The sequence below is a fragment of the Mandrillus leucophaeus genome, unplaced genomic scaffold (assembly GCF_000951045.1).
Source record: "Mandrillus leucophaeus isolate KB7577 unplaced genomic scaffold, Mleu.le_1.0 Scaffold5, whole genome shotgun sequence".
Lineage (NCBI taxonomy): Eukaryota > Metazoa > Chordata > Mammalia > Primates > Cercopithecidae > Mandrillus > Mandrillus leucophaeus.
In genome coordinates, this window is record NW_012105364.1 from 12,590,013 (window position 1) to 12,602,772 (window position 12,760).

General features: G+C 37.5%; 1 protein-coding gene across 9 annotated transcripts in view; it reads left to right on the forward strand.

Annotated features, from left to right (window-relative positions):
• Positions 1-6: 6 nt before the first annotated feature.
• CADPS2 (Ca++-dependent secretion activator 2) overlaps positions 7-12,760 on the forward strand; it is a 563,764-nt gene continuing 551,010 nt past the window's right edge. For all 9 annotated transcript variants that reach the window (XM_011995959.1, XM_011995960.1, XM_011995964.1 and 6 more), the window contains exon 1: positions 7-179. In XM_011995959.1, coding sequence (XP_011851349.1) covers positions 159-179 — 21 coding nt within the window. In that variant the 5' untranslated portion in view covers positions 7-158. The remainder of the gene's footprint in view (positions 180-12,760) is intronic.

Here is a 12,760-nt window from a genome sequence, read left to right on the forward strand (position 1 = left end):
CCAGATCCGTGAGCCCGAGCCCCTCTGTGCTCAGCGAGGGGCGAGACGAGCCCGAGCGGCAGCTGGACGATGAGCAGGAGCGGAGGATCCGCCTGCAGCTCTACGTCTTCGTCGTGAGGTGCATCGCGTACCCCTTCAACGCCAAACAGCCCACCGACATGGCCCGGAGGCAGCAGAAGGTGAGTTGCGGGACCGGGCGCCTCCTGCCACCACTTCTCCCTGGGGTTTTCTCCCGGGAGAGCTCTGGACGCCTCCCGTCCTTCTGCGAAACGCAGGACACCGTATTTTTGTTAGTCTTTGAGGGCAGAGGAATCTTTGGGGACAAGACGGTGCTTTCACCCGCCGGGTATGGGGCTGCAGCGGACACCTCTTCTCCTCCTCCCCGCCTGGGCTGGCAGGAGCTGTCAGCCCACCATCCATGAGACAGACCAACAGCGCCGGCCGTGCCGCGGTTGCACCCGGCAGGCGCAGCTCTGGCCGGATTAGAATGCGACTCCCACCAACTTTAATTTCCAACAGCACTGGTGCATTCCTGTCCACCTAGCCTGGCGTGATATTGCTAGAGCTGGGTTTGCCGAGGGTCTGAATGAGTGGTGTAGCTAGGCGAAACAGGTGGAGCCTGAGTACTTTTCTTATCTTAGGTAGAGAGAAATCTTCACTTAAGAGGGGTAGAAATTTTCCTCAGTGAATAAGAAAGTTAAATTCATACGTTTCCTATATTGCCATACAACCAGGACATCAAATCCAAACACCGAAGAAGGCATGCAGCTTTGTAAAGTGTCTCTGGGTAAGTAATTTCTGGTCTGCGCAGGCCTAATTAATGAAATACATTCTTACTGATGAAAGATAAAGGATTGGTGCATGACCACTTCATAACAAATGCTTTCCAAATGCTTTTTTGGGGAACAAAATGCTTTTTCTCCCCCAAAAGGTAAGAAGTTTGTTTCAGGTGAAAGGCTGGCCAACTTGAGTTTCAAAACAAGATCCCAGGGGCCTGATGTTCTGTAGCAGACAGGAGTAATGACTCAAATTGTCCTAAGTGGTTAAATGTTTACAACAGAAACTCTAGGAAATCTTTTTAATAGAATGCTGAACCTGGAAGGTTCTGTAGAAATCGTTAACAGTTCCCTCAGTTTGTGATAAGATCTAGAGATCCAGAGAGGCTGTAGTCTGTTCAAGGCATACCTAGATGCGCAGACATTTATTAGTTTTCTGAAATACTAACTTCAGTGTGTGAGACATTTTTAGAAATTTGGAGAGGTTTTGAGTTGACTTCAACTGTAACTGTAGTTCAGAGTAAATTCAGTCTCCCTACACTCTCCCACCCCCATTTAGGTAACCTTTATTTTTTGAGGTATGATTGAATGTAAAAAGCTATACATACCACTCAACCCTAACTATTGGTGGTTATATAGGTGTGTAAGTATCATGGGGATAAGTATACACTATGAAACCACCTATAGTTAACACTATTGTATGCTTAAGATCTGCCCTCTTAGAAAAAATTTTAAGTGGTCTTACCCAACTTTTTAAAACACACACAAACTGAGCAACCATTTTGGAATCATTTATTCTCTGGGAATCCTTATGGAATATTTCCCTACAGCTGGAGACTAATAACAGATCCTTTAGGTAATCTAGCCCTAGGTATTGAGTCACAGAATGTTACAGATGGAAGAGATCTCGAGATCCTAGGGAGACTCCTCATGTTGGAGAAGAGAAATGGGTCATAATAGCATTTCCCAATCCCAAACAAATTGACACAGTTAAAGCCACCACTACTCAGGTAAGTTTTGAATGCCCTGCGGTGTTTTTATGAGCCTGCTACTCCACTCCTGAATGAATCGCATACTTCCTAATCAGTTGCTCCAGTTGAGTCTGTTCTGAGGCAGTCACCCGTGGCCACTTCTCAATTCTAGTCAAGCGACTGTCAGCTTCAATAGTCATTCTTAAACTAAAATTTTTTGTATATGTTGTGGTATGAGTTCATATCGTCCAGTCTCTAGTTTTACCATTCATATTGCATTTAAGCCTATTTTTAATGTATTAAAGTGTAAAAATAATGTTTGGTAAAATTGAAATTATTTTCTCCCTGTAATATTATTCTTGAAGATGCGTTTGCAGATTTACTACGAGTTGATTTATACTGTGAATACTTGTTGCATTTTGTTAATGAAGTGGACCCTCCCTTTGCTGTTCAAATAGCGCAGTTTTCTCTGACTCCTTCTGTTTAAATATTTGTTCAAAATTATTTGAATTGGCGAGCAGGTGCATTCATAATGCTACTGAGGAGACTATTGTTATAACCTTATCCAGGCATTACCAAAGACAATTTCAAACTACAAAAAAAGCAAAATACTATATATTCTATGAAAAACAAATTAGAATCCTTAGGAATTTCCGTATTCTAAATGCTTAGAGCACAGATTAACTTTTGTGAATTACTTTTATTTTTTATTAAGATGAATGCCAAACAACCTAAGTATTTACTTTATTCAACCCTCCCCCACCTTTTAAAAAATGTGCTGCTTACTGAAGGAAGCTGGAGCAACTTTTGGCAGTCTGATTTCCTCTTAGGGCAAAATGAAATGGGAATTTATGTTCATGTGAATTTGATGCACAAGCTAATAAGTAATGCCAAAACTTACTTGAAGTCTTGCATTATACAGTTAGATTATTTAAAAGAAGTAACAAGGTAATTGCAAAATCACTATTCCATTGTATATTTTATTCTGTATCTTCAAGTAGTCAGGCATCCAGTAAAAAGATTTAATAGCTTAAATTGCTGTCTTGGAAATGAATATTGCTGCTTACTCACTTCTCTCAACTTCAAGAATTTAGAGACTCAGAAATTGAGATCTGAAAGGGTCCTCATTTTATGAAGAAAATTAATCACAAAGGTAAGAGCTTTACCCAGCAGGCCAGGAGTCAGGTTTCTCTTCAGTCAAAGCCCTTTCACTATCAGAGCTGGTGAGTTTCTGTGAACCAGAGCTGAGCAGCCTGTTATTTATTTTTTTCACTTGGCTAAAATGGTCCACAAAGTTAGTAAGAGGTTGTGTCTACGAGCTATTTGAGAAAGCTTAGTAGCATTAAACACAGTTAACAAACACATGAATTTCTTTGCTTTTGTCTAGACTATTTCAATTTCGAGGAATAATACTGTTTGGTTTATGACATTCAAGCCCTCTGACCACTGATGGTTTTACAGAAAATTCTGGGGGTGCATATAGACTACACACTGTGACAGAGTGCCTTTCCAGGTGCTACATCTCCTTAGTGAACATATCCAGGGGTTCACACATGATATGAATATGAACTAACAAACAGTGATTGAAAAATGACATCAGTAGTGATAGTGCTTGAGCCTCTAATGCTGATTTACCTTGATTTTGCAGCACCCCAATGCTAATAATGATGATGATTAACTTTTGATGGTTCTAGATCTTTGGTTAAAGGTAGGGTCAGTGTTGAAACTAGAAAAACAATAATACAAATCAGGTACTAATTAATAAAGACAATTGTTTGTTAGACTTTAGAAAAACATTAAGACCTTGGAGGAAAAAGTAACAAAAGGGTTCCTTGGTGGTTTGAAAGTTAGGGAGATCCTGATAAGCATAATGACCAACATAGAAGAGATTAAGTACCTTTACTCATAAATGTGAATTCACAGACTTGAGTTCTAAATTCATAACAGTATTTAAGATGTATATGACTTAAACTGCTGGTAGTTTTGGTTAGAATCCATAGGTTTCTAGTCACTGCTCTTTTCATTATTTGAGTTTTTATGTATTTTTTAACTGGAAATAAGAGGGTATTAAAATGGAACCTACTAATCTTCCACATAATTCATATACCTATGTTTTTTATGTTTCAGTGTGTGTCTCCGCTGTAACCACACTAAATTGTACCTTATTAAACCATTTTGTATAATCACTCCTATCACTTTGCATAATTTTCTGTGATAATTCTAGGTTTCAGAAATGTATCTAAATAATACTGTGAAATTGCAGATAGTGGGGAAGTAAACAGGTAAAATTGATCTGGAGAAGAACATTGTGGGGAAATAGTATTGGGTGAAATAATATACCTCCAACTCGCTCATTTGAATGTTGTAACTGCTATAGAGTGGCCACTTTTATCTCCCTTTGGACATAGTGGTACTTCCCGGGTTTTATTTTGTTTCCATCTTCTGACTAGTTTGGTGTCTGTTGTAAACATGTAAGTTTCAGATTCAGTCTATGCCTTAACGAATTAGTGAGGTATAGGATGGAGTAAAGATAATATAAAGACAATGTGAAAGGGTTTTTTACTTTTCTGTGGGAAAGTGGGATCTAGTGTTCCTAAACATGTTTTGAGACGTCTGAAACTTACCTTATTTCCCTAAAGAAAGCCATGAAAATGGTAATACCTGTTGGTGTAAAACTAGTGAATTCAAAGTAACACTTTCCTAATGTTTCTAGCAAGCCCCAGAGACAAGTTAGCAGTGTTGAAGCCCCATAGTATGCCTTTCTTTCTGGCCTGCAGGTTTCCAGCAGATCTGGTGATAGTCCAAAATGCCATACTCTTAGGGAGATAGGGTGATTTATCTTTTGTGCTCATTTGGCTTTGATACATTAAGGTCCCAGTACAGAAGAGATGAGTTGTGTTATTTGCTGCTTTTAATTATAGGGAATACCTTGCACTGTGGGGAGTGAGTTGGAAACCACATATTAAAGTAAAACCTCACAGTGGACTTAAAACAGTATCTTAGGGAAAATTGCTTGTTGCTTCAGCTGATTCTTTTAACCTTCCAGTATCCTGAGACCACAGCACTTAATTTGGTGGAATGAGTTGTGGTAATGAGAACTCAGACGGATTAAGTGATGTTGTCATTTCCTTCTTTACTTCAAAAATGAAATCAGCTGCAATTTTGATATATAATAACTGCTTATAAAGTGAAATAAAATATTTTAATGGTGTGTTTTCCCTTTTCAGTTTTGTTTTGTTTTGCTTTTAATGGAAACAGCTCTCTTCATTCGTACTCTTACAAAATAAACACAGTTTGTAAGGTCATTAAAGACTTTCAAAACAAAATAGGAAAGCTGATGGCCAGATTATAAAGTCTGGGAATTCTGAATGGAAAATTCTTTGTCATTTGCTGGTGAGGTAGACCACTTTTGACTGATTGTGCTACTTTATATTCATTTCAAATTAATTGAGACCTTTGGGAAGGAAGAGGTGGATTGCATAGTCATGTGACATTGCTATTTCAGTTTTTAGCCTAGGAAAGACCTAATAATTTTAAATAGTGGACATATCAATGGGACAAATGGCATATTTTCTAGGGTTTGAAGAGCATTTAAACATCAAATTATGGAATTGTTGTCCAAAATCTGTAATATTTCATTCTATGTTCATTGTGTTTCAGTTACCCAAAAATTTTGATATGATTTCCTTAAGGAAAAAGAAGTGTGATTCTTATCTTAACTGCACGTTAGAATCATCTGGAGAGCTTTAACAACAATCTCATTACCCAGGTTGTACCCCAAGGTAATTAAATCAGTCTCAGGGGGTGTAGTGTTAAAGCTTCCCAGGTGATTTCAGTGTACAGCCAAGGTTGAGAACCACTGTTCTAAAGAGAAGGTACAGAAAAATGGCTTACTTTCACCTATGAAAGTATTTGCAATAGCAAGTAAGATTACTAATTAAGCTGGTATTCCATGTGCAGGAAAAGGTAATAGGGATACTCGAAGCAGGGAACAAAAAACAAATATTCTAGAGTTTGTGCAGTCGATAAGGTGGAGAGGCTGGTGCATATTTATTTAGACTTATAAAAGGTGTCTAGGTGCTATGCTGGAGGTTTTTGAATTATATTCACAGTAGTGTCTTTTATTCATTGTAAAACTATAGATAAATCACTACATTAGCAATGGAAAATATATATCGAATGCTGAGGGTAAGCATGAGTGTTGCTTTCTATTCCAAAATGAACTGGGAAGAATACAGTGAAATCTCCAAGTTGGAGCTGACACTCAGTAATTCCTAACTGAACAGTACAGCTCACAAAGGTCCTACGAGACCGTTAGTGGGTAACCTGTTTCCTCAGTATAGGTAGTAGTAATGCATACAGGTTTTCCAAAAAGTAAACTTTAGAAGTCGTTCTAACATAATTGTCTTATTAAATAATTAAAATGACTTAAACAATTTAAATTCTGCTATGTCCAAAATTATAACATTAGGTGGACAGTAAGGAAAAGCTTCTATTTTCCTCAAATTTTATTGAAAAGGTACATTGGTTTGTGTTTGGGAGCCTTTTACTTTGTACAGCATCATTAATGCTCTGCTTTGCTTCTTGAAACTTTTATCATACCACCTTGTAGACGTGGTTTCAGTACTTTCATTTTATACCTTCAAGTTAGTGATAGATTTTTATAATGAAAATATTACTGGGGCAAAGAGCCTGAAAATTTAAAGCCTATCTTTTTCAGTCTAATAGCTGAGATATTTAATTTGCTCCTTTCTGATTGCTTGTGAGAATGAGTATGTGTAGGCTAGTTTCTTTTTTTTTTTTTTTTTTTTTTTTTGAGCTGGAGTCTTGCTCCATTGCCCAGGCTGGAGTGCAGTGGCATGATATTGGCTCACTGTAACCTCCGCCTCCTGGTTCAAGTGATTCTCCTGCCTCAGCCTCCTTAGTAGCTGGGACTACAGGAACATGCCACCATGTCTGGCTAATTTTTGTATTTTTAGTAGAGCAAGCTCCGCCTCCCGGGTTCACGCCATTCTCCTGCCTCAGCCTCCCGAGTAGCTGGGACTACAGGCGCCCACCACCACGCCTGGCTAATTCTGTCTCTTATACACATCTAGATGTGTATAAGAGACGACTACAGGAACATGCCACCATGTCTGGCTAATTTTTGTATTTTTAGTAGAGATGGGGTTTCACCATATTAGCCAGGCTGGTCTCAAACCAGCCTTGTGATCTGCCCACCTTGGCCTCCCAAAGTGGTAGGATTACCTACGTGAGCCACTGCCCCCGGTCCTATTTTTTTTTTTTTTTTTTTTTTTGACAGAGTCTCACTCTGTTGCACAGGCCAGAGTGCAGTGGTGCCATCTTGGCTTATTGCAACCTCTACCTCCCGCATTTAAGTGATTCTCATGCCTCGGCTTTTCGAGTAGCTGGGATTGCAAGTGTGAGTCACCATGCCCGGCCTGCAGCCTGACTTTTGATGAACTTCTGCTTTCATTACTAAGCATTATGGCCCAATTAAACATTAATTATTTCCTTGGTAAACTATTTATTGAGTCCCGAGTATGTGAATTTAACACTATCCAGTATGTTCTGCAGATATAGTAAGAAAACAAGCAGAAATCCTCTTGTGGGCTAATGTTCAATAATTATAGGTTGCATGTCTGTAAGTTTATTTATTTAATTCTTTTTTCAAATTATCATGTAGTTTTAACTTATGACAACTTTGTATTTTAATTTCTGGTGTGGTTATTTCCCTCTCTTCTGTGTCAGGAATTTTTTACTTGTATCATTCTTCCTTCCCTTCCCACTTTTTTTTTTTTTTTGAGATGGAGTTTTACTCTGTTGCCAGGCTGGAGTGCAGTGGTGCGATCCCTGCTCACTGCAACCTCTGCCTCCTGGGTTTAAGTGATTCTGCTGTCTCAGCCCCCAGAGTAGCTAATTTTTGTGTTTTTAGTAGAGATGGGGTTTCACCATGTTGACCAGGATGGTCTTGATCTCTTGACCTCATGATCTATCCACCTCAGCCTCCCAAAGTGCCACTTTTTAAAAATAGTGCAGTAGTATAGCATCTTTGTTAGGCAAGTGCTGTCTTCAGAGGGCCTGGGCTTCATCTTCTCACTTATTCACTGTGTGAACAAGGCACTTCATCTTTCTGGAGCCTGACTACTCCTTTAGTAAAATGTTGATAATGACTTAATAGGATTTCTGTTGTGATGAAATGAGATGCCTGTAAAGTACATGCTCCTGATTAGATGCTATCATTTCTAGTTGTTAATTAAACCGATTGGGGAAACAATGATATTTTTACTATATTCAGCCTTCTAGGAGCATACGATATCTTCAGTTAGTCAAGACTGTTTGTAACTTTTTGAAGGTTTGATCATATAGATCTCTTGCATTTATAATCAAGATATTTTTATATTTTATGTTTTTTCTTATTGTGACATCTTTTTTAATCATCTCATGGATAAATGGGAAGCTTTTTAATGTTATTAACTAGTCATTGATTTTACTTAATTGCTGTCTTCAGTGTTGATCCTTTTAGATTTTCTAGGTAGGCAGTTGAATCATCTGTTGACAGTGATGGCTTTTGTCTGGTCCTGTCCAATAGCTATACCTCTTTGGTTTCATATGTCACCATACTCTTTAGAACAGAACAGTATTTGTACTTGTTGCCAAAACCCTTGTTTTGAATCAGTATTCACCAGGCAGTGCTTTTGGTGCTTTACCAGTGAATATACGGTTGGTTAGGATTCTTGGATAGAATTCTTGGTATTCTTTATTGTTTATCCTTTTTCAGAAATTACATTAAGATAAAATACATCGAAAATTGATACTGAATGTTATCAAATTCCATTTTTGCATTAATAGAAGTGAATGCCTAGTTTTGTTTTACTGATGTGACAGATCAGATTACTAGATTTCCTATTATTAAAGCATATTTGCATTTCTCAGGTAATTTCTACCTGATTATGATTTTTTTTTAACATACCTTTGACTTTGAGTTTCCTGTACTTTTAGTTTTTACATGTATGCTTATAAGAGAAAGGTCTATCGATAATGGTGTTAACTGAGAAACATTTTACCTTTATATGTGTACTAGAATAGTTTTTTTGTTTTGTTTTTAGTACATAAATCATCTGATACATGAAGTTTTGAAAGAATTTACTCGTGAAATTACCTACATCCAGACCCTGTTTTCTTTACCCTATTGCTTTTTCTTCTTATTCAAAATTAAAATATAATTGCATGATTTCAGAAAATTGGCTATTTTCAGATATATTAGCATATTTTTCGCTTATTTTTCCAATATCCTTTATGTTGGCTATAAGTCTTATTTTAGAGTATATTCTTCCTAATATGCATATATATATGTACACACACATGTATTTTATATATATGGAGTGCAGTGGCTAATACATGTAATCTCAGCATTTTGGGAGGGGGGCGTGGAAGGATCGCTTAAGCCCTGGAGTTGGAGACCAGCCTAGGCTACACAGTGAGACTCAGTCTGTACAAAAAATAGAAAAATTAGTCAGGCATGGTGACTCATGCCTGTGGTCCCAGCTACTCAGGAGGCTGTAGTAGGAGGATCACATGAGCCCAAGAGGTTAAGGCTACAATGATTTGTGATAGCACCACTGCACTCCAGCCTAGGTGACAAAGTGAGACCCTGTCTCAAAAGAAAAAATAAATATAAAATTAGATTTGCTGGGTTCCTTTTTTTTTTTTTTTTCTGACACAGTGTCTTACTCTGTCGCCCAGGCTGCAGTGCAGTGGCACAATTCTGGCTCACTGCAACCTCTCTGTCCCAGGTTCAAGTGATTCTCCTGCCTCAGCCTCCCAAGTAGCTGGGATTACGGGCGTGCACCACCACGCCTGGCTAATTTTTGTATGTTTTAGTAGAGATGGTGTTTTACCATGTTGGCCAGGCTGGTCTCGAGCTCCTGACCTCAAGTGATCCACCCGCCTCAGCCTCCCAAAGTGCTGAGATTACAGGCATGAGCCACTGCACCTGGCCAGACTCCTTTTTTTTTTTTTTTAAGTTATATCTGTTAACTTTTAACTTCTACTATTTTAGAAATCAATAGTTTCTATCCTTTCTTCGTGTTTCCTGTAGGGTTGTCTTTTGCTGTTGCTTTTAAAGAGGACCAAGGGAATGGGAGACAGACATGAGAGAGTGGTTCTGTCATCCAGCTTCTCTTTTAGGGTTGCTTTATTTTCGGTTTTGTAATAAGATAATGAGAATATATGAAAGCTATGAATTTATCTCTTAAGTGCAGTTTGGCCTCAGTCCTTATGTTATAAAACATTTTTATTTAAATATTCTCATTTCTGATTTTACTATTTTTTCTTGAACCAGTATTTACATATTTAATCAGAATAGTAATTTAGAAATTGCAGTTGAAAAATTTGTTTTCTCTTTAGTAATAGATTTTCAATTTTATGTTGACAGAGAATGTTGCTTATGATACTTAGCATTGTTGTATGTAATTTAAGTTTTTCATCACAAAGTAGTATATGGATTTTGAGATTAAAAGTTTGCTATATATCTAATAATTAGCATTGTTATAGTAATCATTCCTGTCTTATTTTTGTCTTCTTTGACTAAATTATCTTATTAATTGTATTAATTTATTTTGCATTTCTAGCCATATTTAATTCATATGTTTTGATTCCAGTCTCTTAGTTGTGTAAAGATTCATGAGTATACACTTACAATCACTGAAAATTAACTTCCTTGATCTACTTACTGTGTATATAGGACAAGGGTTCTACTTTGTTCAGATTTAACACTGATTTTACTTTCTTTTGGTGGAGTTTGTCAGAGATATTGAAAATTATCCGTAATACATATATAACTACACTCTTATATTCACCTAGTTATGCATCTAATGTAAACACATATGTACACATACATCTGTAAATGTGTACACACTCACATTTCTGGATTGCTTTGTATTGAGGAAAATTATGCAACAATTTATGCCTAGTCTATGCTTTAATAAGAGGGTTTAAGCATTTTATTAGTTACCATTGATATGTTTAATCTTATTTTCTGTTTTATTCAGTGTTTTCTGTTTTTTTTAAAAAAATTGTTGCCTAGGTTTTCTTCTAGAGTTTTTATGGTTTTAGGTCTCACATTTAAGTCCTTAATCCATCTTGAGTTAATTTTTGTATAAGGTGTAAGGAAGGGGTCCAGTGTCGGTTTTCTGCATATGGCTAGCCAGTTTTCCCAACACCATTTATTAAATAGGGAATCCTTTCTCTATTGCTTGTTTTTGTCAGGTTTGTCAAAGATCAAATGGTTGTAGATGTGTGGTGTTATTTCTGAGGCCTCTGTTCTGTTCCATTAGTCTATATATCTGTTTCGGTACCAGTACCGTGCCATTTTGGTTACTGTAGCCTCGTGATATAGTTTGAAGTCAGTTAGCATGATGGCTCCAACTTTGTTCTTTTTGCTTAGGGTTGTCTTGGCTATGTGAGCTCTTTTTTGGTTCCATAGGAAATTTAAAGTAGTTTTTTCTAATTCTCTGAAGAAAGTCAGTGGTAGCTTGATGGCGATAGCATTGAATCTATAAATTACTTTGGGTAGTTGGGCATTTTCACAATATTGATTCTTCCTATCCATGAGCATGGAATGTTTTTCCATTTGTGTCCTCTCTTATTTCTTTGAGCAGTGGTTTGTAGTTCTCCTTGAAGAGGTCCTTCACATCCCTTGTAAATTGTATTCCTAGGTATTTTATTCTCTTTGTAGCGATTGTGAATGGGAGTTCACTCATGATTTGGCTGTCTGTCAGGACACAGGCATGGGCAAAGACTTGATGACTAAAACACCAAAAGCAATGTCAAAAACAGCCAAAACTGATAAATGGGATCTAATAAAACTAAAGAGTTTCTGCACAGCAAAAGAAACTATCATCAGAGTGAACAGGCAACCTACAGAATGAGAGAAAAATTTTGCAATCTATCCATCTGACAAAGGGCTAATATCCAGAATCTACAAAGAACTTAAACAAATTTACAAGAAGAAAACAACCCCATCAAAAAGTAGGTGAAGGATATGAACAGACACGTCTCAAAAGAAGACATTTATGCAGCCAACAAACGTGAAAAGCTCATCATCACTGGTCATTAGAGAAATGGCAATCAAAACCACAGTGGGATATCATCTCATGCCAGTTAGAATGGCGATAATTAAAAGGTCAGGAAACAGATGTTGGAGAGGATGTGGAGAAACAGGAATGCTTTTACACTGTTGTTGGGAGTGTAAATTAGTTTAACCATTGTGGAAGATAGTGTGGCAATTCCTCTGGGATCTAAAACCAGAAATATCATTTGACGCAGCAATCCCATTATTGGGTATATACCCAAAGGATTATAAATCATGCTGCTATAAAGACACATGCACACACATGCTTATTGTGGCACTATTTACAATAGCAAAGACTTGGAACCACCAAAAATGCCCATCAATGACAGACTGGATAAAGAAAATGTGGCACATGTACACCATGGAATACTATGCAGCCATAAAAAAGGATGAGTTCATGTCCCTTGCAGGGGCATGGATGAAGCTGAAAACCATCATCCTCAGCAAACTAATACAGGAACGGAAAACCAAACACCGCATGTTCTCACTCATAAGTGGGAGTTGAACAATGAGAACACATGGACACAGGGAGGGGAACATCACACACCCGGGCCTGTTGGGTTGGGGGTCTAGGGTAGGGAGAGCATTAGGAGAAATACCTAATGTAGATGATGGGTTGATGGGTGCAGGAAACCACTATGGCACATGTATTCCTGTGTAACCTGCACGTTCTGCATGTGTATCCCAGAACTTAAAGTATTTAAAAAAATTGTTTTGTGCCTTTTGCTATATGGACTCCATTTAAAAAAAATATATATCTAGAAAACAAAATGCCAAGTACAGTAGTTGGGTTTTACTTTATCCGAAGAGCATTTTCCTTAGGGAGGCATTTGGCTGCCTGTGTTTAAGGGCATTTCTTTCTTTTTTTTTTTTTTTTT